This window comes from Anas acuta, chromosome 11 (assembly GCF_963932015.1).
Source record: "Anas acuta chromosome 11, bAnaAcu1.1, whole genome shotgun sequence".
Taxonomy (NCBI): Eukaryota; Metazoa; Chordata; class Aves; order Anseriformes; family Anatidae; genus Anas; species Anas acuta.
In genome coordinates, this window is record NC_088989.1 from 2,378,413 (window position 1) to 2,406,336 (window position 27,924).

General features: G+C 43.1%; 1 protein-coding gene across 6 annotated transcripts in view; it reads right to left on the bottom strand.

The window, feature by feature from the left end:
- Positions 1–1,177: 1,177 nt before the first annotated feature.
- Positions 1,178–27,924, bottom strand: part of LOC137862358 (contactin-4) — a 295,385-nt gene continuing 268,638 nt past the window's right edge. For 5 of the 6 annotated variants that reach the window (XM_068694348.1, XM_068694349.1, XM_068694350.1 and 2 more), the window contains 11 exons: positions 15,816–15,991; positions 13,229–13,349; positions 11,186–11,344; positions 10,330–10,479; positions 9,720–9,790; positions 7,686–7,920; positions 7,040–7,155; positions 6,135–6,321; positions 5,534–5,646; positions 4,042–4,210; positions 1,178–2,937 (listed from right to left, as the gene is read on the bottom strand). In XM_068694348.1, the coding sequence (XP_068550449.1) occupies positions 2,837–2,937; positions 4,042–4,210; positions 5,534–5,646; positions 6,135–6,321; positions 7,040–7,155; positions 7,686–7,920; positions 9,720–9,790; positions 10,330–10,479; positions 11,186–11,344; positions 13,229–13,349; positions 15,816–15,991 (1,598 nt within the window). In that variant the 3' untranslated portion in view covers positions 1,178–2,836. The remainder of the gene's footprint in view (positions 2,938–4,041; positions 4,211–5,533; positions 5,647–6,134; positions 6,322–7,039; positions 7,156–7,685; positions 7,921–9,719; positions 9,791–10,329; positions 10,480–11,185; positions 11,345–13,228; positions 13,350–15,815; positions 15,992–27,924) is intronic. The other variant, XM_068694353.1, reaches the window with a different exon arrangement.

The following is a 27,924-nucleotide window of genomic DNA, read 5'->3' on the forward strand; positions in this document are numbered from 1 at the left end:
CTCTTGCAGAGTCCCTTTGGCTGCCCAAGAAGCCTCCTACCCACTGAGCTGCCCAGAGGTGGGGTTAAGCACATTAACAAAGAATAAAAAGAAAAAAAAAAAAAGAAAGAAAGAAATTTGACCTAGCAAGTAAATTGTTTGGAAAGTGCCTAAACATAATGGAGTTCCCAGGTGCAACAAACTAAAAATAATTATAATAAATGAGCCGGTTCTCATCTGGGTGAAATAGCATGGCTCCATCAAAATTAATGTAGCTCATTAATATAACAATGTTTGTGCCTCAAATGCCTCTGCTGCATGTGATTTTAATGGATTTGAGGTGCCCAACTTTAACAGTCTGAAAATCAGAATTTCATTAGTAAAATCCTAAAAACGAGTTGAAAGAGAATTCATTTACTATAGTGTATTTCATTTATGTCATGCCTTCAAGTACCCTAATAAATAAAAGTTCTAAATATAACTTCATTCCCATTAAGGGAAAGATTCTGCAGAGATTAATGCAATACATTTAAGTGCATTTTGCACTTGAGCTGTACATTTGGTAATTCAAAAGTGTGTGTGTGAATGCTCGGCACTTCCCAGTGAAAGCTCTGCAGCCCTGGGCACTCCAGGCACCAGGGGCTTGGACGGGTACCTGGCTTTCTGCTGACAGCCCTGGAAGTGAAAAATGAGCTTTTGATTTTCCTTGTCACTGGTAAGGATGCAAATTGCAAGAAAGCCACACAAACAATTGCAATGAGTCGGTGATGATGAGGCCAGCAGCCTGTTGGTTTTGGTGCACAGCTTTCTGTATTTTTTCCATGAAGCAGCACTGGGAGCCTGTAAATGCTCAGTTGGTGCCTCCACCCTCACTCAGAAGTGGGGCTTTTCGCCGTGACAGCCTGTCCTGCTGGCCAGCAGCCCTTGGCCTTGGTGAAACACTTGGCCAAGCAGCAAGGTTGAGTGCCAGGTGGCCTGGCACCCTCAGCACAGCCCCTGGGTAGAGTCAGCAGAGTGACTCGGATCACAGGGCTTCTCTGCGCTGCCACACCTAAAAATCAGAACTAGAATTGCAAAAAGTTGCAAAAATCCACAAAGACAATGGGAAAAGTGATATCTTACCTGATGTCTCACCCTTAAAAAACTTATCACCAGGTGCAACGAAGCATGGAGGACAAACGCTCCTTGCAGACAGGTATCTTTACAAATGACAGAATATTTATTACCAATACCTTTAAAAAAAGATTACATCTGCTAGATCACTGATAAATATCATTTACACCGGGGAGAAAACTACAGAAGCTTTTTTTTTTGTTGTTGTTCCATTTTTTTTGGTTTTGTGTTTTTTTTTGTCGTTTTTATTTTTTTTTACATAGAAGTAACCATATCAAACTAAGAAAGGAACACAGCTTGAAATACTGACAATATTTCTCTGGTCAACACCCCTGACTTTTACACAAGTGGAATCCTGATTATGCGTTACTGAATAAATATATTTAGAAGGTCTAAAAGTTAACTGTATTATTTTGTAAGCAAAAAAGACAAGTTACAGGCAAATTCAAGCTATCAGGAAAAAATAATAATAAACCACTGCAGCGCATTTAAACTTGAAAATTTTATAGAAAATTCCATTGCCTTGTACTAGCATTATCCCATCTGAGTGAACTTACAAAATTACCCCGTAGTAACAAACAGTCCTTCTCTTAAGAAGAATGATTTTGCTGTGGATATCCTCTTTTTCCGGCGTGCCTCCGTGATGCCTCCAGGTCTCTCCGAAGAGCTCCTGCAGAACCGCGGCCACCCTGCAGGCCGGGGGGAGCCCCGTGCGGCCAGGTCCCGGCCAGGGTCTGAACGTTTTCTGTGGTGGACTTGGGAAGAATGATGAGTTATGGGAAAGCACACGTGGGGAGTGAGCGCCGGCGAGCCTGGTGTCAGAGCCGCTGTACCCTGACGTCCTCGGTGCAACGGGCAGAGCAGCGACGTGGGCTGAGCAGGGCTCGTGCCGGGGGCCCTCGGTTCCTGGCTCCTGCTGCTGCCTGCCCCTCGGTGTCAGCAGAGGCAGAGGTGATGTCTCTGCACTACCTTAGTCCCTACCCAATTTAATGCTAATCATGATAAAGCCAAAGCTATTTCAAGATGGTAAAAATGGAACCTTACTGCATGATGCCAGAATATCAGCTACATGTCCTGTAGTCCGCAAATAACCAGAAGCTGTGTGGTTTTTCAAGATTATAGTGTTCTTTCTGAGCCTTTGGAGTTTGTCTCGCTTAGTCCTCCGAATAAAATGTGAAATCGCGTGTGTTAGAAGCACTTGATTTAACACAAGAATCATCGTAACTGCCCTTAAATGCAGCTGCATTGTGAACCCGATCTGAAGCAGTTCTGCCTTGCGTAGCCTTGTAAAACTGTACAGGAAAGTTGCAGCCAATTTACTAAGAACAACTTTGAACTCTCGGTCATAAAGGAAAAAATTCAAACAATATTTTCATGATAATGTTGTCCATAGCATTTTATAGCAGAGGAAAAATTAATATCTACATCATATGTTAACTTTAAAAAATTCTATAAAACACTAAATATATAATAAAAAATATGCATATAAGGACATATGTAAACTGCTTTGGTAACATCATATTACAGATGTTTTCAGTGCATTGCAGAGTTTCCAAGGAAACTTCAGACAAAGCTATATTTGCTTTGAGGAAGTACTGTATAATGCCATTCCTAAAGAAGCATAAACATTTTTCCAGTAGTAAGATGTACTCAAACCACAATATTACTTAGTACTGGGTGTCTTCGAAACAACTAGCTAAATGTTGCTTATATTATAAACAAGAAGTCCTTTATGTAATTTTTGTCATAAACTGGATCGAGCTGTGAGCGAGATCATTATCGTGCTGATGGCTGACAGTGTACAAGCGTTGGACGTTGAAGAACCGGATCCTCTCGCATACGCATCTGAGCAAAGGAGAGAGGGGGAAGATGAGCCACCAGCGCCGAGAGCAGCCCTTACACACCCACCCTCTCCCCAACAGGTAGCTCTGTGCCCTCCGCTGGTGATGGCAGCAAAGGGTCCGACCCCTGCCCAGAGGCCTGCACCTCTCCAGCTGAACGCCTGCTTTTCATTCAATTCCCACCAATCTGGCGCTGAGGCTACACTCACATTATATTGCTTCATGGCCTCTTATTCTTTAATTTCTTCTTTATATTTATTTTTCCAGCTATACTATATTCAAGCTGTTCTTTATGGCACCAGCCCGGCCCGATCCATGGCCTGAAGGAGCTACATGGATACTCCTGTGTGGAGCCAAATAGGAACCGGCATCTTCCTTCGCTCTCCTGTGTCTGCCCATGAAATCCTTCTGTATGGTTTATATGGCTACAGCACACAGCCTGGTGGAGATAATTCTGATCTCGCCCAGAGTTTTTTACATTGCTGTAATTTTAATGCCATATTCCTGCATTGCAGAGGCTTCTGATTTAATGCAGCTTATAAACTGCGGTGTTATTAATGGAAGATGGGACACGGAGATTTTGCAAAAGCAATGTTGAGTAATAAAATACTCTCTTTTCTGTTTGTTCTTCTACACAACCTCATTTCCCTAAATAAATATTTATGCATCCAACACACAATGGAATATTGCTATACAGTAGCCTTATAAATTTAAAAGCCTCTGAACACCGCATTTTATATTTTGTTATAGTGAATTGCAGTGAAACAATATATTCAGTATATACGAGCATGGAAGTAGGAGAGCAGAAAGTGTCTAGAAATCTTAAATACGAATATAACCACTTGTGGTGGCGTTTCACATGGCTTAATCTTTGCTCGGGATGAAACCAGGAATTTGGGCTCGAATGTCGGCTGATTTTAGCTCCCCAAGAGGCCAGTGCTCAAGCCAATGCCTACCCTCGCTCAGCCCTGCTGGCAGTTGCAGCTGCTCCCTAGGGTGATGCAAAGCTAAATTAAAACCTATTAAAACTGCTACTAATGAAGAGCTGACCCATCACGGAGCAGAGGGGCTGGGGCTCTGGCTGACGTACCCCGCTCCCCGGCCTTACTTGAGATCTTTGGGATTCGGATTTGCTCGCTGCTGCTGCCGTCGCCCCCGTCGCTGAAGGGCTTTATCTCTATGATGTAGTCCTCGTCAAAGGGCAGGGAGAGCTCCACCGAGGTCTTGTTGGTTTCGATCACAGAGGCGCTGCTCTGCCTGTTCCACCTGTACAGAACCTGCAACGAGTGGGAGAGAGACAAGGAGGCAGAAACAGCAGAAAGGTTCATTGCTGTAGGAGCATCCAAATTTACTGCTGCTCTTCTCATGTCTCGAGAGCCCCTGGTCATACCCATCAATGCCCAGACACACAGTCTGGTCACAGAGGTGCCATTCTGACCCCCACGGTCCCTCCTGGCTTCCCAGAATAAATTGCTTTTTTGATTCACCTTCTAATACCACTTCTGGAAGTGGTATTAATTAACATCGTAAATTGTGACACAATATCGAAGTTTTCCAGGAAAAAAAAATAAAAAGATGAGCAATGTTTTGCGGGGAGCCAGGAAGGAATAAGACTGTGTTATTCTAACAATAAGTTTAAAAGGTTTTTTAGAAACCTGCTAGAAGGATTTTGCTTTTTCAAGGCTGACAAGAATCTCTCTCACCTGTTTCAAGTGACTTCTTAATTTGCATTTCAAACCTAAAATACCTACTGAAGAGATGGTCCAAACTACTGAGACTCATCTGAGGTTTTTGACTGAAAACCCTGAGGAATTATTTATTTCTGATAATCCAATAGAGTGCACCAAAGATACTTAAAAGTGAGGGCAGAAATGACAGCTGGCACAGGCTCCCAAGGCTGATGCCGCCAGAATTTCAGATTGTGAACAAAACACAAAGCATGCCCAGGTTCTTCGTTGTTTCCAGCTCTGGTGGAAAACGTTTGCACAGTCCAACCCTCAAGGCAACGGCTGGCAATTGCTCACTGATGTCTTCTTTGGGCCAAATTAAACCCTTGTGTAAGGTGATAGAGCTGAATTCTTCCCAAGATTTCTCTCTGGCTAAATTAAAACCTATTAAAACTGCTACTAATGAGGATTCTCTTTCCTTTCTTTTGGCTTTGCTCTCTGAAGAAAATGGAGCTATTAAAAAAGCATTTTATTTATCTGCAATTAAGGAGCCAACTATAGCCTCTGGAAGGTTTCCACCCAAGGCAGGAGAGCAGTCCTGCAGGTGGGCTACGAGCCTCATGGGCTGAGCTGCAGAGGAAGCAGGGGCTGGGGAGGGGGAACCGCAGGTCCATGTGCTGATGCCTTCGTGGGCACAGCCAGAGGGTCGCTGTTTCTGGGGCAATGGTCCCATTTCAACACATAAAACCAGGCAAGTACCACGAAAAAACACCTAATCTAGCTTTATTATAAACCTTGAACTTGACATGGGATTCATGGAAATGTCCTTTACATCCCAGTACAAGAATTTGGAGGCAGCTAAAGCTTAATGAGGATTCATTGCAGGTCCCGGGGGGAGGCCGTGCAGTGGTGTCATGCTGACACAATACTCACTTTGTAGCCTCTCACTTCTGACTCGTTATCCAGTGCTTTTACTTGGTCCCAGTTCAGGATGATCTTGGAGTCTGACGAATTCCATATGATGTTCCCAGGGGGCTGACTTGGTGCTACAGCAAAATATAGGAAGGATTACTTTACTAAGGGACACTCTTTCCAGTTTAATCCCTCCCAGTACCAACTACGCCAGCTGAGCATGCAGAGTCCTACTCCTCTGGCAAGTTAATGAGCTGTTTCACTGAACTGTGTCCTCAAGGTCACAGAAGGTGTGACACAACATACTCCTTTAAATGAAAAAAAGGATTTACTCAGTTGCTCAACATGCCTGAGACCAGAATAAAATTTCTCTTGAAGGATGAGATAAATATTTAATTTTCCTGCACAGCTATGATTTCAGTTTTGCATGCTCTGCTTACTTAACATGGGGAAGAACCTTACAAAAAAAAAAAAAAAAAGAAGAAAAAAAAAGGCTGGTAAGCCTTGTGCTCAAAGCAGCAGCAAAGAAACATCTCCCAGCTCCTTCAGACTCAAGAAAACCTGCAAACCAAAGGAGAAACCCTTCCAGGCAAGAGCACCAGGTGTTGTCAGGGGCACTCACGTGGCTTCTTTGTGGTGACGTTGACTGTGGCGCTGGAGGGCCCGGTGCCAGCAGTGTTGTAGGCCTTGACTGCCAAGTGATAGAGCGCGTTGCCTCGCAAGTTGGTGACTTTTGTGGATGTTTGGTTACCAACTGTCCTGATCTTTTTCGCGTTCTCTTCCTTTTCGTCATGTCTCCAACATCTGACCTGGAAAGCAGAGCAGGTACTTCAACCCCCAGCCACGCATGGCTGCATCGCTCTCTTCTCAGGGGCTCAGCTGCTGGCTGGCCATGGAAGTACATTTTCCTGCCTGCCCCGGTATCACTAAGCCTTTCAGGGCCATAGTTTTTTTGTAGCCATTACTGGCAGTAAATGAAATACTGTGCCTAGTGTGAAGTTTATCTGAACGGTTAACGCGAGCCTAATTACTGCTGAATGGAGCAGGGCTGCAGACACCATCCTGGAAGTGAAACCCCATTAGGACAACGCTCTGTCTCATCTCAGTAACTCTTGATGTTTTTTCTCTCTCAGGGGAGACCCCAGGGATTAGACATGCTAGCTTCTGTCCGTAAAGCCAGGGCTGGTACTGCTGACCATTGCTTTGCTCTGAGATGGAGAAAATGACACCATTTTTGCACTTCAGTTTCCCACTGAAGCATGCTGACTTCTGAGCAGCCTCTCCCTGCCACCAGCGCACACAGGCTTCCCCCAGCAAGCTCTGATCTGCATTTTCAGCCAGATTAGACACAGATAGATGCACAGCCTTTTACCCTGGGAGAGAAGTCTCTGTGTGCTGAGGAAACAACGGGAAGCCAGCACGCAGCAGGACCCGCCTGCCCTGCATCGCCACGGCACATTGCTGCGGCACGTCCCCGTGTCTGCTCAGCGCCTGGTGCTGAAACGATGCCACGGTTCGCTTCCATACCTCATACCCCTGTATTCTTCCTTTATGCTGATTCTCTCGAGGGGGAGCCCAAGAAATTTCAACATCTGAGGCAGAAAGACTTCTGGCGAAAACAGTGGTTGGAGCTCTGGTTGGCTCTGGGTAGACGAGTTAAAATAAAGTCAGTTTTCAATTTTATGTTCAATTAGACACAAAATTCAAGGGATTTTCGTCACTGCGTGCAAAAAGAGGCATGCTACAAAAACAAACTTTCCCATTTCAAATCCAAGTCCTGTCAGGCCTGTGCCAGACGGCGCTTCCCCTCCGCAGAAGAAATAATAAATGTCATTTCTAAACTCAACCCAGGATACCATGTACCATAATTAGGACAAGAGGGAACATTTTCTAATCAGTGGACATTAATTCATACTAATTCTCAGCTGAATTCTTTCCAGATTACATATTACTTTTCCATTAATATCAAAAGATTTCATTACGATTAATGTTATTTTAATGACTATCAAAAGAATTAATCGTGGTGCGCCATTTATTATAAATCAGAGCAAGGATCGGAGTCAAAGGATGTGTCGGTGCGGATGCTAAACCCTTTCAGGCCCGGTCAGCACCTCACACGGCCAACACGAGGCAGGGGAAATAGGGGGGCAGTGGGGTGGGCTCCTCGCCCTACCTTCCTCCGCCGAGTACACGACCGTCACGGGGCTGAAGGACCCTTCCCCCTTGTTGTTGTACACCCCCACTTTCACTTCGTAGGGGGAGAAGGGCGGCAGGGTCTCGTTGCGAAAGACGTATCTGGAGGCATCCGGGGAGGCCACGACAGTCTGCATCCAGCTGACAGTGCCGAAGGGGCGGAAGGCCACCACGTAGCCAAAGCCACCTCCGTTCTGCAGCTCCTCGGGCACCGTCTGGGGGCAGGCAAACAGCGGGAGAACTCAGCGATTCATGCATTTATTTCCATTCCCCTACTGCTTCTTGTTCCTTCTAAAATTACCGTCCTCAGTAAGGATTTGGAATGGGAGGCAGCTGGAATTCTGCTTTGCATCTAACCCGAATTTATCCCATCCTGATCTTAGGCGCTTTGGTGACGTCTGTGCTAGAGGCCTTGCTGTTCTGTGTGCTCCCTGTGGTCAGAGCAGAAAACATCTCCAGAAATCACTTTGTCTAGGACTTAATCCATTTCCACAGCTGCCTACCTTCCTTCCCTGACTAGACACGGAGTCTGGTGTGACAAAGTGAGTAATTTTAGGCCCTGCAGTGACTGTGTCTGAAGTTTGGTGGGGTGAACCCAGGACACAACCGCTTTCCCAAGACACGTGCAGCTGCTCTGACATTTGGAGTCACACGTGAAGTCCTGAAGAACATGTCCTGACTGAGGTCCCCCCACCCCTTGGGGCAGGTGGCCCCGCGCAGCACCCACAGTACGTGGACGCACTCACCCACTTTTATAGAGACCCAGGCCTGGTCAGCCGAAAAGTCACATCCCAATGTCACGATCTCTTAGAAATCACAACAGAGAGTGACTTGTCACAAACGTGAAGGAGAACAACTGTAAGAAACAACCTGTCACCTCTGGGTCACATATATACACACTGTCACTGCCTGGTCGCAGGCTCATAGTGCCCCAAAAGGCCTATCTGAACCCAAAGCTCCAATGGGTGAAAATAATCTGTAATTACAGGCCACTGTCCCACAGAGGCCATGGTGCTTAAGCACGTTGCAGGGTTACTTTTGGTGACTGCTTCTAGCTCTGTTGTCTGTGGCTCAAAAAAATATCAGACTATTAGAAAAATGGTCTCTGGACATTTACAAGAGTAAACTGACTGTTCTATTGGAATACAAATTATATTTCGTGCAAATTATGAGTCAAAGTCACGGCTGATGTTCTTGTGTTTTTGAGACATATTGAAGTATCTGTAGGAGATACAGCGAAACTAATTAGTCCAATGGAGGAGGAAATTTAGCACATTGAGCTGTGTGGTAAGGAGAAAAACCCATTTATAGTTTTTTAATAACCTTAAAAATATCTCTGGTGATTCATTCTGCCAGCCTGGTCAGGAATAGTGCTAAGTGGAAGTGTTAGCATGTCTAGTGAAGTTCATTATTAGGAAAAATACGCCAGCTGCACCGCATCATAACATGAAAATATGAGCAGACAAATGACTAAAGTTCTAGCCCTGGCTGCCTTAAGGAATGTTAAACATTTTTCATCTCTGTATCTCCTCTTGCTGGCTTTCATTAGCAGCAACGAGAGCCAGCATGCAATGTGTCGTGTTAACTCTTAACTGTTTGCTGCCATGTAATGCAGCACAGGGATGCGGGCTGAAGCTTGAGAGCCAGCTGTGGTTCTCAGCTGAGCGAGGGCACGCCATGCTTGATTTCTCGAGACTCTGTTTTACCCCTTAGGTGGTTTCTGCCTGTAGGCAGCCCGTTCAGATTTTGCCATACACACCGTGCTGAAGCAGCAATGAGCACCTTGTAGTCCCCTGCTCAGTGCTTCTCTGCTGCTTCATTGCACTATGGCCTGGGAGGGGGCATGAGCTTTAGCTCGATTGCAATAGCTGGACTGTTTCATCACACAGCTGCGACTTTCTACCTCAAACTATTTATAGGAGCTTCACTGGGCTCTGTGGAAAGACACTGGGGTGGAAGGGTGCCTCTAGATCACCACTGTATTAATTTTCCTCTTGGTTTGGACTCCACTTACCTCCCATGTAATGACTAGCTCAGACTTGCTCCCACCACCTCCACTGACATTAGCTGGGGTCACCTCAGGAACTGCAAAAAAAAAAAAAAAAAAAAAAAGATGCAGCATTGTAGATAGCACTGAAAATGCACGTGATGATTTTGAAACCAGAGAAGTGTGTTGAAATGAAACAGCTACAGGACTCTGCTGGCCTTCCCCTGCTGGGTATCAGAAACATTAGCAAATGACTAATTTGCCATGGCAAACAGCACATTAAAATTATGTCAATAATAGTATATGAAAAGTATGTCAATTAACTTGTGTATTCAGTCTCTAATTGTTTAGTTTAAACATTTATCTTCCATAAAAAAAGGCTTTTACTTATTGTCATGTTTCACATTCTGTTCCATTGCAAGCTAAAATGGAGCAGAGGAGGCACCTACCATGACTGAGACACGGATCCCTCAAACCACCACCCTGAGCCTAATTCTGGCTGTGACCCCTTTTTGCCAAACCAAAAGACAGGGACAGCATCAAGGAGCATTACAGTTCTCAAGACTTGTCAGGCATCCTTAAATGATGATTGGCATTCATGCAATGAGATATAACTCAGCTGCCCGACACTACTTACGAGCTTCTTCAGTTCTTCTCTTCTCTGAAGGTCTGCTTGGCTCTCCAATCCCAATTAGGTTGGCAGCCACTACTCGAAATTCATACTCAACCCAAGGGTTCAGACCCACCACGGTCGCTGTGAATGTCCTACCATCGATGACCTCTGGAACTGGGAGACAGCCAAGGGTCAGGAGTGCAGTGAAAACCCACTTAAAGTATTAAAAACAGCTGAGAAAACGTCCTAGCAGATGCCCTTAGAAGTGAGGGTTTAACATAAATAGAAAGCAAATACAGATTGACAAACCCTTTATATTTTTTTTAACATTTTGTTAATTGCTAAAGCTAGCGAGTCTGCTAAAGCAAGAAAGGGACAATGAAAACATTGTGCTTTTAGCACAGAAATTCCTTAAGAAGTTTCTCCTAAATAGACACTTTTTGAAAACAAGGTGTCAAGACAACAGGTTTACATGGTTTTTATTTTTCTCTTTTTAAACTACATTGTTCTCTCTGCTTAACGGTTACTGGAACGAAATTAACCTCTGGTGGAATGAGCAATTACATCATGGAATTTTCCCCTCTATCAGGGAAATAATTCTACTTAAAGATAGGCCAGATGACATGGCCTGTCCCCGAGGGATGTCTTTATAGACCACAATTACTGCTGTATATCTCCAGCGCGGCAACAAAAGATAGGAATTCATTCTGTTTTCCCTTAAACATTCATGAGAAAAATGGATGAGTAATCGCACTGACTGGACCCTAAATCTTTGGGTTGCCTAACTTGAAACTCATTGAAAAGAGCGCTGTTCTGCAGCCAGGGAAATGACTTTTGAGCAGAGCTGCTCCCCGGGGTGTGCTCGGGGCTCGGCGCTTACCTGTGCTCACCGCCTGCCACCCCACCGAGAAGGGGGTCCTGGCCTGCACCACGTACATCGTGATGGGGCTGTGGTTGTCTGCTCCGGGTCTCCAGGACAGCTGAGCGGTGGTGTCGGTGATTTCGTCGATGGTCACAGCTTCTGGTGGGCCCGGGGGACCTGACAGAGAAGTCACAGGGGGAGAGCACTTGAAGCCAGGCAGTGGTTTGGGGGAACAGCACCCAGGCCTTCCCTCCTGACCCAGAGAGAGGTGGCTCGGTGTGGAGCTTGGCTGTGCTGGGAGGCTGGTGAACAACAAAAAACCTGCCTGTAATGGGCATTGTGCTTGAGTATGGGCAGTGTTTTCCACTGCTGGGTAACAGGTAAAGCACTGCAGGACACCTCCACCAGCGGTACGACCTCTCCTGCATCACACGGCCATTCCTATCGGCAGTGGTACCGAGGTGACATCTCCCCCCAGGAGCACCACTTCACAGCCAGCTTTCATCTTGCGGTTCATTCCTCCATCCTTGGACTAAAATTGTTCTCAAATGATACTAAGACCTGGACATATTTAAATATCTGAAATACCCTGAAACCTTCCACTATCTCATCTTTAAAATTAAAGTTTCAGCAGGTCTAGCCACATTTAATTTCTAAGACATTAAAATTCTAAATCATATTGCTAGGCTGTGGGGAGTGCAATCACGCAAGGCAGCCTCGCTCAGCTGTTAGCTCCTTCAGTCCTTCCCCCCAAGTTCCACAAGAGGAGTGAAACCTCATTGCATCCTTCACAAATTACTCCTCCTGCCTGGCAGATGCTGACATGACCCATTTTCACTTCATGTCTTGGAGCAGTGATGGTTACTCCCAACATTTCCTTATATGCTTCTTAACAGGGTGCAGGGAAATACCGTCAGATTAATTCAGAGACATTCATACAGATGCTATCCCAAAGTCAAGAAAAGGAAAAGAATCTTTGGCATCCTCATGTAATTATCAGAACATACAAGAGGGAACCAGTAGCTAAACACTGACGCAAGAAGGTGAGATAACAGGTTGGGGACTGGGGTGGTCTGTCACCAAGGGTACAAATCCCCTAAACATACAGCACTGCCAAAGACATGCAAGGGGGTAACAGCCTTTCCCTGGGAAATGCTGCGTAACATTATCTTGACATAACTCCAGTGACTGTATTTTTAACAAAATTTAAATTTATTATGGATGCTCTATTTATGCAGCAGCTATTCGCCTCCCCCATCCAGTCTCACAGCCCAGCAACACCTCCCAGTTTGCACACTGTTGGTGGCATGATGCAGCACAACTCCAGGTGCAGCCATCCCTACTGATAATTTGGGAGAGGGACAGGACCGGTATTTGTGCTGTCACCAGTGGCCACTTTCTTGTGAGAATTTAATGTTCCTCCTGTTTGTTTACAGAGCCAACGCTAAGGAAATTACCTAACTGAGGTTCTCACAGCAGGCTGTTTTGAAATGTTTGTATGAAAAACAAAACAAAACAAAAACCCCGACAGATCTGAAATAATGCTGCAGCAAAAATACAAGAACTGGTATAATGGAGAGCCTGGGCACGCTCGTGCTTCTTACGGGGCCATCAGTCACCGCTGCCCACCACCACCACCACGCATGGTCTGACCCTGCTATGCAGTGCAGCCATAAACGTGATGCTAGCAGATGAAAAGAACCATTCAGAGAGACCAAAGCAAAACAACCATGTGTTCCCTACCTATTTCTGCTGCACGATTCACTAAATAAATGAGCTCAGTTGGTGCAAGTTTTGCATTCTGGACATGAACGTGTACTCGTGTTTATCTGCTGCGTCTGCTGTACGAGGATGCATATATGAAAGCAGCTTTATATATGCTGCTTGAGAATGTACCGTGAACCACAGCTTGTAGTTAGAGCTTATTTCTTAGATTAATTACAAGATGCTGGGATCCTAATGAATGTATCTGAGCGCAGAAATTGTCTTACTAGCAGCAGAAGATAGGAAAAAAAGAGAAAATTTCCAACAACAACAACAACAGTAACAAAATTCAAATACCTCTTACAATCAGGTCTGCAGCAGCCGATAGCTTGTCCACACTTGTTTGCACCATGCAGACGTACTTCCCAGCATGCTTCAGCTGGATGCTTCTGATCATCAAATCACCAGCTGAATCCTGCTGATAAAGTAGGGAAAAGTGGTTACAATTACTTTTTAATGAGTGCTAAACATCATTATCACATGAAGGACACTGTGACTAATGGATTTATTTTATACTGGCTGATGAAAACATTCGTAATGCAAGCCGTGGACTATTAAAATTATGCGAGTTCGCCTTGAAGATCAGAGCGGGGGCGTTTCTAAAGTTACGGCTTCTGCAAGGGGCAAGGGAGCCAGGTTTGGGTCTGTTAAGCAGTTTCCCCATTAAAACAATGTGACAGAGCTTATGTGGGGCAGGCTTGCCTCAATTCCTCCTTCACCTCTCTGGATAAGCAATTTATAGCCTCTTCCCTGTTCACATGTCTAAGTCAGGTCTACATCCATTTCACAAGTGCAAACCAGCCCAAATTATGAGGCATCTGCAAGAGTTTCATGGCCTTGTATTACGGCCAGCATTTTGATTGCCTGGCGTTTTTGTACTAAAGATCATGAGAACAGCACTCTCCAAGGAAATCTCACATTACCTAACAGCAGTAATTTGTTTTCCGAACACCAAATGCATGTCTGATTAACTGTTGAATAGAACTAATTACGTTTCTGTATGTATAGGAGGCTCAAAACTCTTTCTAAATTTTTCTCTAGACGCAAAACATTCAATACATTAGAAGTCTCAGGGTAACCTTGTGATTGTGGCTTTCTGACTAAAGAATATTAATAAAGTTTGTAATTTTGGCTTTGCAGCTCAGTCACTGGGAAGAGCTGTCAGTGCTGATGTGCACCCTAGGCATAAATCTTTAAGTGCATCTTTTAATGATTTTTTTTTGGTATAAAAGCAAGGCTTGTAAATTGTATTTCCTTTTCCTTTTAGCATCAAATTTCACTCTTGACAAGTGTAAACATAGACTGCCTGTCTGCCCGAAACCCAGTGCAGCACGTGACTTTGTCAAACCTCCCTTAGAGTAGCATGCAAAGATCCCTTCTGTCCTCTACTTCTGCTGAAAAATTATTATACTTCTTTCCATCTTTTTCTTGCAATGTTCACTCAATAAAAGTGGAAAAAAATCATCTGTAAGGATGATGGGAAAAGCAATTTTTAATTGCAATTTAGTTAGAAATTAAATTCCCACAAGGCCAGTACAGCATTGAGCAGGGTAAATCAGATGAAATCTGAGCTGTGAAGGAAAACATGAGAATTACAAAAAAAGTAAACTTTTCACTTATTTTCTACATATAGTCTGTGAATCGTCTGGTCCTGTTTTATCAAAAATTATTTGGAAATTATTTTTATTCAAAAGAATAGCATAAAAAGCTGGAAGGTCTGACAGACGTGCTTCATCCTTATGTGAAACCTCTTTCCAAGAGATGGCTTCCTCGGGTATCTTGCATAGCAGTGAGCCTTTCCAATTCCCCAAATTTAGTCTGCAACAATTTCAGGGAACCTCAGACTGCCCACATTAGCCAAGGGGCCATGTCAGCGCTGCTGTAGATTGTCACCTGGGGCATACTCCTCTCTGGGGATCGGGGCTGGGCAGCACACTTGCCCTATGAGGACTTTCTGCTTCTAAACCTTCCTGGAGAGTCAGAAAATAGCAGACCTAGCAGGAAAAGTGAACCTTCTCCTCTCCTAAAGAAGGAAAGCAATGCCTACCTGCACTACAGCTGCTTCCCCATACCTACCACTTGATCATGTTCTTGAATGACCGGGGATGGCTACAGCTGTAATTAATGGAGAGTCTAAAGATCACCTCACACCTGACTCTTCTCCTAGCTATCAGATTTCCATTAAAATCACCTTCAAAACCTTTAAACAAATATTTCATTGGACATTGCAAAAGTCTGTACTGTCAGTTGGTGCAGACTGGGTTTCCTATAAACAAACAAGGAACCTGAAGATACCAAAATGACATCACCAGGAAACTTGCGCAGATAACGCTGAGGAGAAAGATCATTTCCAAAGGTCAGAGGCATTTCTAACTCTATGCAGATCATTTTGCGTGGAGGAAAAATACTTATTGCAAGCATGTGGTCACAAGAGAAGGACACGGACATATAAATATGCCAAATAAATGTGATTTTTTCCCAATTTCTGTATAAATACAAAGTTCTATAGTGTGTTTTTGTTTGTTTGTTTGTTTTTACAGATGCAGCGAAACTAGTATGGACTTCCGTGTGGGGAAGTGAGAAGGCAGTTTTTTCAGGTTTTTTGCAATGAGAAAATGCATTGCAGGTCTTCTGACATACAGCTCACCACAATGGTAACACATCATTCATGCCAGCAGATATTTAAGGCATGTCATTAAGCAATTATAACAATTCTACATAAACTATCACAAAGTAGTGGACTGTCAACATTTATTTTCTCAGTCTACGAGCTATAAGATGTCTCCTAGTGTTAACTTAATTCTATGTTATGTTCAGCTGTAACTATGACTGTCAATAGAGAAGAGGAACACTTTGGGGGTATCGCTTTAGTATTAATACTTACCCCTCCAACTCTTTCAAAGTGGTCCCCATCTTTTTCAAAGTCTATCAGGTGTCCATTGAACGACCAGGTAAACATGATATCTAGCGAGTGATCGTGAGATACCTGACAAGGCAGGACAATACTTTCTCCAACGGTGACGTCCATGCTGAAAGGTGACACCATAACCCGTGTTGGATCTACAAATGAAGGCAATAGAGAAAAAAAAAAAATTAGTCCTGTCTTCCTGAGAAAGGGAGGCCCATGTGGAGCTGAAAATGATCCTACATGATCTATCACAATAGTAGCTCTTGAACTTTTTCAAAAAAATGAACTATCACATCTTTGATTTTATCCCAACACCTTTCTCTTTTTGTTGGATAGAAACATTATCAAGAAGTCTTCCAGAATCCTCTTCTAGCTGCAGTCCAGATGAACAAGGAGAAAAGAAAAAGATGGAAAAGAATGCAACAGATTCCTCATTCACACCTGGAGTTCACGTGGATCCTTCACCACTAGTTTAATTGCCCATTTTTCACTTCAGTCATGCAGTACGAACAAAATGGTGGCATAGAAAGATGAGCCATGACACATTATGCCAACTTCAGCTCCTCATCTGTGCCTATGAATTCCCTCTGCCTCTAAAGTTAACATTTGTCTTTCATTTCTGTTGATAAAAATGCTATATTTTTTTTCCACAGGGGCCACAGAGGAAATGAAAAGGAGAAAAAATATTGCTTAACAATGAGACCAAAAGTCTGAAAATCATATACAGATAGATATTTTTACTTATTCCAAAAGTCTATTCCACACAGCTGTCATGGTAAAATACTACGGGCATTATTCATTCTCTAGTATATGAAACCAAAATCTTAACTACTTCATTCAGGGACTACTGTCCAACTGCTTAACTCTCTGCTAAAATAGCAAGGATATTGCAAAAAATAATTGTCCTGGGCAAAACTGTTTGCTGAAATTCAGGGGACATGAAGCTATTACTGGGTTTCGAGAAACCTCATCAAAAGTCTCCAGGAGGCAGTGAGAAAGGTTTGATCACTGGCTTGAACAGGCTTCAGATCAAGTCCTCAAGGACGTGGTGGTATTACCTTGAGCAAATTTAATTAATGTCTATTTTGGTTTCACTTTCTAACAAAACAAAGTAACTCTTATCATAATCACAGTAGCTGTTATGAGGCTTCAGTAATTAATACAAGTAAAGCATTGCAGATTCTCAGGTGAAAAGCAGTACAAGTGCAATTTGCTAAAACAATATTTATTATTTTGTTTTTATTTAACTGATGTGTCAGGATTTTACTGTCGTTTGGGATTGCTACTGCTGAAACGCGGGAGTACGTGGAGCATCCAGAGCTTGGGGTGCTGCAGAAACTCCCCCAAGTGCAGTGGCATGGAATCGCTCACTTACAAAATTCCTTACAGATTCTGGAATTTAGTTTCTGTCCTGCTCAAAGTCCATAGGAAATGTTTATGAAGGACGTGATTCTGAGATGCAATGAGTGCCTCCTACAAAGCTCTGAGTGCTCATGTGTGTGTCCCACAACGCACCGTATGTGCTGTGGTCCTCAACAAGCATAAGCAGTGAGGTTTTTCTTCAAATTGCCCTCACCTGCCATTCACTTTCTACAAGAGGCGAGAAGTCCAGACCATAAACCTGATTCTTCGTGATGAAATACACAGAGTTTATAAAAATATAAAGAATGAAACATGTATGTTTGCTAAAGACCTATTTTATAAAGCAGCTTAGCACAGCTCTTCTGGAAGTTGTAGGAGCTACAAAGTGCCCAGTGCCTTTGAAAATCAGGCCCCCAGGTTTCAATCCAATCACGTCAAGAAGCATTGCAATCTTACAGCTGGACATACCGGGTTATAGGAGCGGCCGATACGGCACGATGACAAACGACACGCAGGCAGGGCTCTGACCCAAGTCACGCTCAGCATCAGCAGGAGCCCCCTGTAATGCACTTTACAAATCACCCCAAGGAGAATGCTTACCAATCTCTTCTCAAGGACTAGAAAAGCTGAAAAACAAAACCACCTCCTCCTCCCCCCCGAATAACCTGAGCAGAGCAGCTAATGGAAAATGTTATTCAGAAGCCAATTGAGGGCAGCCAAGTGTAGGCACACCTTGGTGCTATGCAGCCAAGTGGTAATCAAAATTATTAGATTTGCATTTTCAAAATCTGTAACATCAGGCACCTTTTAAATTATGGTGAGTGCTTTAATGATACCAAAATTGTGTTGGTTAGCATCCAAGTCAAAAATAAATAAATAAATAAATAAATAAATTTTTATAATATATTTTTTTCTACTAACTACTCATTTATTTATTGTCCACCTGCCAGGCACAAGAGGCAATCTACAGAGACAAATACCATGTGTGAACTGAGCTCACCACTCTGTTACTAACCCAAGTGCAGACTATTTTCTTTAGATGTCTTTACTCAGTATGGGCACTGTTACCAAGGACAGCTAATTTAAAGAAAAATTGTGGTTTTGGTAATACTCACCTTTGGAGCACTCTGGTGCATTTTGAGATATTTTAAAAAAATGTCTGAAACAGTCAGTTACAAATAAAGGGTAAGAATTTCTATCAGGAACGTCACCCTGTGCAGTTGTTGTCTGCAGGTTTGTGGGTGCTGCAGTGGGAGGTGGCACCGGGAACTGCTCAGCAAATGTCCCAGGGAGCACGGCTGCTCCCGGTCAGTGCTGTGAAGGTACCTCTGGCATTGCTGATGAGTTTCTGTAGGAGAGACAAGGGAATGCTGAATGCTAAAGGGAGTGCTCTGAGGGGATGGAAAGCCCTCATTGTCAGGAGGTAGAATAATCTGGTGTTTGGTCTCTCTTGGTGTTGCTGAGCAGAGGCCGGGTGCAGCTGCGGTGCCCCCCTGCCGTGTGCCTGGCTGTAGGTGTCACTGAAGGCTCGGGAAGCAGCGAGGCTCCCTCTGCGCCTTCCTTTCACTTCAGCATTTTTACCACTGCAGTTTTTGTGCTTGCCATGTGAAGGAAACACGTGGTGTTTGTTTTACACATAGTTTTCCTCGCATGCTGAGCAGGCTGGGGGCTCAGCCTGCCGCTTGTGTGAGCTGGTGGGGCAAACCCTCAGTGGAGCAGAGCCATGCCAGGGCAGCTTGGCTGGCCCCCAGGCTTCTTCAGGGGCAGAGAAGTCATCTTGGCTTTTCTTACCTGCTGTTGTCTGAGTGACATCCCCTAGTGTTACTGCTGCGATGCACGCTTGGAGAATTTGCCATATTTCTGACCGATTTAATGCATTTGGCTTATATGAGCAGAGATCTTCACAAAGCTTTCCTAATAGCTTCCAGTCTGGAAGAAGAAACGGACCCGAGCAGCATTTCCTACCCTCAGCTGCTGCTCTTGTGCCCCTCACACCCTGCTAAAGGCAGCCGTGCTCAGCTGCCCGCGCTGTGCGTCCCACCTGGGCACGCCGTGCCACATTCCCCAGCCACAGAGCCACAGGCTGCTGGCATCGCAGTACGGGCTGAGGGCAGCAGTTATCAGAGCTGAAGAGAAGCCTTCCCACCCCGGCTTGCTATTGATTGGGTGTCCATTAGGGGGGATTACTTGTTTAGGATAAACAGCTTTGCAGGGCTGCGCTCGCTTGCTGTAGCTCACGCAGGGCTGTGCTGCGTCGCATTGATCAGGAGGACGTGACACAGCGGGACACCAGCTACAGAGGCACGGCACAGATGACATAAAGCGAAGCAGAGGCCGACACTTGGGGATAATGCTTGTTGGTTTTTATTTTTAAAGTCAGTCCAGGGCATGCAAATGTACCTTGAGTGATACAAGAGGACCAGGGCACAGCGAGAAGCGGCACCGTGTGCGTGGTGCCAGCCAGCAAGGATCCAGCCGAGCAAAGGGTTTGCACCTCCGGGAAGGCTGCTCTGTTTGCACTGCTCGGCTCCTTGGCACCCCCCTTCCAAATACGCTCATTTCAAATTTGGCTCAGCTGTGGCGGCTGTGTGCTCAGCTCTGCAGGGAATGGATTCGGCGATATTAATAGGCGCAGTGCCTTTCATTTGTGGATATCAAAGTGCTCAGCAAACAACGAGGTCTGCTTTGCCAGCCCGGGGTGGAGGAGGCGCACACAGTGCTTTACCACAGCAAAAGATTGAACAGGAGACACAGCTCCTGTCGTTGGCCTCAAGTCAGTGGACTTGAGCATCTCCAAGACTAATCCAAAGAAGAAATAATGACAGTATTTCCAATGCTGGTTTCTGAAACTTGTGTACCTACTGCCTAAATGCTTATTTAGACATCTGTCCTGGCACAGAGGAGGAGGTCAAAAGAGATGAAGGAGAAGGGAACACTCAGGTTTTGGATATATTTTTTCATAGTAAAAGAAAATGGAATCATAATTCATCCCCAGACTTAGCAGTGCCTATAGAGGCAAAGCGTGTAGCAAATATTTGTGCCTTTGGAGGGAAAACTGTGGAAATGGACACAAGTCAGAAAGGCAAAAACTGCAGCAGTGGCTTATGGAGAGAAGAAACATAGTCTGGCTCTTTAAACAGAAAAAAGCAGTGTGCACTTTTGCAAAGGAATAAGTTCATTTCCTTCAGGTAGATAAGAAATACTGGTGTCCCACGTACTGCGCTCAGAGGGCACGGATGTTGCAGGAGGGACACGAGGCTGCCACATGCAGCATGGCCATTGCAGCACACGAGGCTCCGACTCCCTGCATCATGCTCTGGGATAGCAGCATGCCAGGGCATCTGTTAGCTGCTTAATGAAAGCCGGTGTGGCTGACAAGGTAATTTCAGGTTCAGGCATGAACGCTCAAGTGCAAGAGTTTATGTGCAATTACCAGATGCTTCAAACAAGCAGCTAAGACAAAGAGAGGCAATGCCAAGCACAGGGGGCTGCATCCAACGCTAAGGAAAAGGGACAGTGCTGCTTTCCTGGGGCTGAATTTCCACCTACATTGCTGATATTCTTTACATAGACCTAGGCAGATAAGCACTACTTGCAAGTGTGATTAACCATCTAATTACCTGCTTGTCTGAGGCAGCAATTAGCGTGTTAAAGATTCACCTCCATTTTGTACTTAATCTGCATAATTTTACCTACAAGATTAATTTTTTTTTTTTTTTTTAAATAAATTATAATGCTATTTTTTTCTCCTTATGGAAAACCAGAGGAGTTACTGTTTTCTTTTTTGTGTTGTTGTTTTTATAAGAGGGAGTTAATAAATGCATTACAGATCAATGTCCTCTATTTGCAATGACATTTTACATTATTATATTGATTTCAAGGCAACTCATGTCTGGAGATAATAAAAATCAATCTTGGAGGTAGAATCATCTGTTTTCTATGAGCAACTGAAGAATCAAAGGCCAATATATAAGTGCTCAAATGTGCTCCAATGTTACTTTCTCTCCCGTTTGTGACTGAAACATTTATCCAAGACCACGAAGCCCAAAGCATCTGACGTCTAACTCAGCTTCAGGAGCTCTCAGTGCTCTGGGCACCATCAGACACCGTGAAAAATACTAAAAACAGGAAAATATAACCCTAAGCTAAAGAGATTTATAACTGGTGAATAACTAAACACGTAGTATGAATTAGCACAACAAACGACAGCTATCTTCATAGATTGTTTAAGCACTCTATGGGGCACGGCCAAAATTAATCTGAGAAAGACATGGGGAAAGCCAAAGATAAATGGCAAAACACAGACTGCTTTACACTATTGCAGACTTGAGCTGTGATGGCCACATACATGCTTTCAGCTCGTCCTCATGCCAACGTAACTCTTCAGTTCCATGCTGTCAGCTGTTACACGTGTGCTCCTGCAGGACACATTTGCAAGTGGTTTATAACTGGTTTATAAGGCACATGCCTTAACGGGCACTGTTGCAGCCCTTCCTCGTGTTTGTAGTATGGTAGTTCAGCCTCATAAACTGTAATCTTATTAAAAAGGAAAGGGACACCATCAGCTTAGAAAAGGGACTTTAGGCTTAGGACTAAAGTCATTTTTTGATTTTAGAAATATTTGTGGTTAGCGGTCTAGATCTTTCCATGTAATCAGGCAGCACTGATCTTTGGCACTGCTGGCAGTGACATGTGGCCACATATTTTACAGGGATTAAGGGGTGGAACATTTGACCTTTCCTGGAAGAGTGGAGACTCTTATTCAGCAATACACTCAGTTTAGCTGGGCATTTAAGACGTGCTAAAATTGCTTTCCTGAAAGAGAATCCTTATCTTGCTACTTACTTGGCTTAAATCTTGCCATATCAGAACTACGGCAGGGTGGGGGGCATGCAGTTATTTTCAGATGTGTGCTTCAGTATGTTGCTTGAGCCCGTTTCTCTAAGGAATGCCTCTTTGTTTTGGAGTGGGCCAGTTTTTTTTTTTTTTTTTTTTTTTTTTTAAAGTGAGTATTTTATATTCTGCTCCTTGTGACTGCCCTCCTCAGTAACCTGCCCATCCAATTGCTTCAGCCTCACCTGTGAGAATGGCAGCCGCCTCCTTCTCGGCTTCATTCAGAGCTGAACTGCAGTTGCGGTACAAGTTATTAACATATTTCTTAAACTGACATTGAAAAATAGCTTCCCACAGATTGAAAACTGTCTAAGTCTCCCTCCCAGGAATTAATGCCTCCCACCTCCCAGACAGGGACCCGGCAGTCAATCAGCGGATTGCATTTCTGCATACTCAAATACACATCCTTTGTGTGGCTGAATAATAAATGAAGGTTAATTTAAATCTGAAAACACATTAAGAATGGAATTGTATCAAAGGATACTGGGGAGGGATGTGCCGTTATAACAAATTCACAGACAAAATATATGAAAATATATCCACTCCACTGAGAGTACAACGAGTGTTACTTAAATAACAGGAGGGCACAATACTTCATTTTAACCTCCATTTTACCCAGTGCAAAGCAATCTTATAAAATCAAGCTCTCCCCATACAATTGTGACAAAGAAAATCATACGTAATGGGGTCTGCAAATGACAGTCAAATCTGTCACTCATAGAAATTCATACTTGTTCTTTATAGCAGCATGCAACAGTGCCTGATTACGCTACAAAACCCAAACATACCTTCTCTCTCTTTGCATTTCAGACTCAAATAAAAGCCACTCCACTTCAGAGGTGCCTTAGATGAAATTGGTATATTTGACAAACGATTGAACCATTTGTGACACACTTTATAGATAACCCAGTGAATCCGAGGTGTCACCTTTTGTGGGCTATTGATTGAAACTAGCTGATATCCATCTTTTCAAGTATGGAATAATCTACTGCCATTACAAAAATGATGGCCATCTTACAGAGAAGGTTAATCAGATACAGGAGAAATCATATCTAATCTTTGATAAATTGCAAGTCACTCAAGGATCAATCACCATTCCCTTTGTACTACAAGCCACAGGTAATTGTGCAAATGCAGCACTGTGCAGTCTGTTGTGCAGCCCATGTACGTGGGCTGGGGCCAGAAGATTTTTCTCCATTTGAACAGCTTAGCCTGCTGGGATTGTTGATTTATGGGGCTTTTAAATACCTTTTGAATGGTAATGACCACAAATAGAAAATTTCAGAAAGAAACGGAGCAGCAATAATATGATAGGCAGGCATTCAAACTGAGACATTATAAAGTGACTGGCACGGTCTTTGCACTTTTATGGCAGAATATGGTTTTAGATTTTTCCTAACTGAGTTCTATGTCTGTTATCTACACCCTCCTCCTCAGGACCAAGATGTTAGGAATAAGCTGACATGCAAGAATAAATCCCAAGTCAAGAGTCATTAGGAGCTGATGTCTCTTGAGCTGTCAAACCTACAGAATGGCATGAAAATCAGTAGCTGGAATTTCCAGCTTCCCAGTGAATGATTCACAGCTTAACCACCCTTAATGCCACCCAGATCAAGTCTTGCATTTGTCATGAATGTCTTGGAATAAGCAAGTCTGGGTGTACAGGTGATTTATCAAGTGGTCCCAGACACACTGAGCTTCTCAAGCAGCTGATGTGAACACAGCACGTCCCCAGTCCTACCAGTAAGGAGGGCTGGGCGGGAGCACCTACTGATATCTCTGAAAACAGGAAAATATTTACTGTTACATTAAGATCCTGGGAAAATTTTAGGGTATTCTCATCTATTTCCCATGCATTATAACTTTGTTAAAACAAACATTTACACTAACTGCTACATCAATATATTTACCCAGAGTTAGTAAAATTCCCATACATGCTGTAATACAGGCACCTATACAAATACCATTTCACACAGCAATGCAATTTGTAGGAAGTCACCTCCTCTTAGTTCTCAAACATAATATAATTAGTTCTCAGTGATACTCTCCTACGGTTATAATCAGAATGAACATCCTAGAGAGCCATACACACACACACCGAGGCTGTCACAGTCTCAATTCCAGCATATATCTACACACACCTTAAAGTAAATCTATTTTGATTCTTTATTATGTGTGTGTGCATGTGGAACTGTATATGTTCAAGGATGTCACTAAGTTAAGTCCAGCACTATATTCTTTGTGTTGGGATTTTGGCTATCCTATGCTGCAGTAAAAAACTCCCCAACTCCCCTTAAGCTGTAACATAAAATCAGCTGAAGGGAAGCACCTCCTTTTTATTTCATTTGGTTTTCTATTTGGTTTAGGGATTTTTGGCCTTGATTTTCCCCTGAGAACCTCAACATGCTGCAGACTACAAAAGCACTGAATATAAGATTCATTGTGGTAACAAGCTAAAGATTCTCGCTGGGATGAAAAAGAAATTAGAACATAGCAATTTTTTGCATGCCTTGCAGGCTTCATTGCCTGCCCCCTGATGGACCTGTCGTACTGAAAGTGGCTGGGGAAACTTTATGAAAGCCAACAGAAAGATGACATAACTTAGGTATCAACACCAAAAGTCACGTGTGAAACGACGAGCACTGTGCTGCACATCAGCAGAAGATACTGAATATTTCCATTGCTAATTCAGTATGGTCAGTGTCTCCTGAGGGGTAACACTGCAGGGATGTGGAAAATCTTGCATCCACAAAATAATAAGACAGTTTTGTCCTTGCTAAATCATTTTTACTGATTTCCAATGACTGTGTCTGTCTGTCTTCATTATGGAGGCAGAGAACTGTGACCTACTGAATATATGCTCATTTTTAAGTGAAAAAAGCACCAGGGAGGATTCCTGGACAGAAAACAGGCTACGATTCACTAATTTTAGTAAGCACCAAATATATTACTTCATTAAATGGTTAGAATCTCCACTGGGACACAAAACTCAACATAAAAACCCCAGGACCAATGTAAAAAGTTTCCCACTTGAACTCCTGGCTATCTGTCATTAGGAAGGACGTCCAGCTCAGTTTTCATTGCTGAGTGTCTGTCTCCTGGTGTTATCTCAATGGCTTAGGTGCTGGTTGGGTTGTTGTTATCAATCCCATGAATGTTCTCAATCCAAGTATTTCTCTAAAACATCATCTGCTCCTACTATTTTATAATTAGAATATAATTAGTAGAAGTTCTTGCAAGGAGCTCCCATAGAGAAATGCCTCTACCACACTAAAGCAAAATCTGTAATTCCCAAGCTTTATGCAATCTACACTAAAAAGAAATCTAGGCATTTCTCTAGCGCCTCAGGAAATGACATCCTGACAACAAGACATAATTAAGAAGTTTTTGTCCACTGGGCAGGACTAGACACAGCCTAATCTGCAGGCAGGTAGGGCAATCAATTATTGAATTTTATTTTATTTTTTACTTACTTTCAATTTCAAAAATATCCTTTCAGGTCAGCTTAAAGGTAAACCTCAAATGAAAAAGTCAAACTTATTAATAAACTGAGCACTTAGAAAAAATATTGCTGTCCCAGTAACATATTTTTTTTTCTATTTTAAAACATTTTAAAAATGTGTTTAAATAAAATATTTTTTTCAGATGGAAAATGTCCGTCTCTAGTTACTCATAACACTGAATTCTTATTCAGGTTTTACATATAAATAGCAGAAAAGTTTAAGCCTATTCAGGCTTTGTGGATATTACACATTGTCAAAAAGTACTTGCAAGTTTAGAACTAATTAGGAAAGCACAATAGCAGTTACCCAAACTCATCTACAAACCTTTGGAATTTACAAGTATCCAAAGAACTGAGTCAGCCAACAGGGAGAAGAAAAGCAGGAAAAAGAGAGCTATTTTAACTCTATTTAGTAGCTATTTGCAGAGGGAGCATATCCAAAACTGCCGGCTTGTAAATCGCTCCTGCTAGGGGCAAGCACAGCATGTGAACCATCCTATTAAATACTAGTTTGAGTTTTTAGAGTTTGAATCACAACCAAATGTGAACAATTAAGCTTAACAGAATTACACTGAATAGAGAATTAGATAAGCAAGAGGGGGAAAAGCACAGAGCGAAGAGCAAGCCTGCTCTGTGGCCAGCAAGATAACAGATCTTGGAGCGAAAGGGAATAAAAGGAGCTCTCCTCCTTACTTTCCTTGTCTGACCTTGAGCTAGTCATTAAAAGTCTCTGCTGCCTTATTTACCCAGCCTATCAAATAGATATAAGACCTTCATTATAAAGTGTTTTGTCTTCTGACACCGCTGTGCACAGTAGATATTTTTATTTAAGACAAACTTTTACTTGAAACCCTGTTGAGACCTCTGCTACCACAGGCGAGACTGAAGCCCAGACACCTACTTCCAAAAAAATCAAGTTACTGTAAGAACAAAACGAATCTTTAAAAAACATTTTCTGGGCCACAGAGGTCTAATTTGTTTCCTGGTGAAGGTGAGACTGTCTCTCAATGTGCTTTGCTCTTTTGCAAGGCAGTGGCTTGTGTCTCCATGTCCCAATTAGTGATGAACTGAGAAGAGAAGCCTTTCTGAGGGACGTGCCACTGTTTTGCTCTCTTGTTGGTGAAGCTCTAGTACTGATGTTACAGGAAGGGGTAGGATCAAGGCAGGATCAAATGTGGAATGAGAATAATAACCTGCAAGACTGTTCTGTCATTATAACTTGCTCAAAATTCCCAGCTCCTACACTACTGAATAAATATACATCACAGAGCATCATTAAAAAGTGTCCCTGACATTTTTTCCTGTTGTGTGGCATTTTACTTCAAATTAGTCAAATTTTTCTTACGCACATCATCTCAAAACAACAATCAAGATCTAACTTGTAAAGAATCACACAGGGAGGAGGAGGAACAAAGAGCACGTCAGCCCTACCATCCTTCCTTCCAGCCTGATTTCAGTGATGGATGAGTTTGGCCCCACGCTTCTCAGCACACAACTTTGCTAGGACTTTAGTCATGGTCTACAGTATTTCTCCCTGACACTACCACTTGTGGCTCTCTGCTGCAGGGAGTGTCATTCATCTTCAATTACAGCAAATGGTTTAGTTATCAGGGCTAATGGATTCAGGCTTGAATTGTTACGGAGACTTCCTACTGAGACATAAAAAGAACTGAATTTTTCACTGGTGAAATACTGCTGACTTTCTAAATAAATTCAAATAAAGATTAATATTTAGATATATTCACAATGAAGCTAGAAGAAAGCAGCACTAAAACCTACAGCTTTGATCATTGGCTCTTCATGATACAATTAAAAACTTCAAACATAATGAAAATAAAATTCATATTTCAAGTGTGCATGTGTGTGTGAGAGAGAAACAACCCAAGTTCATGACAGAACTTCCTTGTATTTTGGGATCAACCTGCCATTGAGTCATGAAGATTTCTATTTATGTCATGTTCCCAAATAACTGTTTTGAACGCTGTGCTACAGCACACCCAGAACTTAACCTATTCTGGTGGCCTCTGATATTAAATTCGCTCTGCTGTCATGATTTTGGGATTAAGACAAAGAACTCTAGGCTTTATATTAACTTTGATGGGATTGCTCTTAATCTTACTTAAATTGCATTAGAAGAGGTGAAAATCAGGTTGCAGAAGTCTCTAGTATTGCAAACACCACCTCATCACTGTTGGGCAGTGTTTTAGTTACTCTGTGACGTGTTAAGAACCATCACACGCAGGCTTTATCCACGTGCCACTTGGATATTATTATCTGATAAGCAACTTTGAGTAAACTGTCACTAGACTCTTCTTTCTGATCCACCCA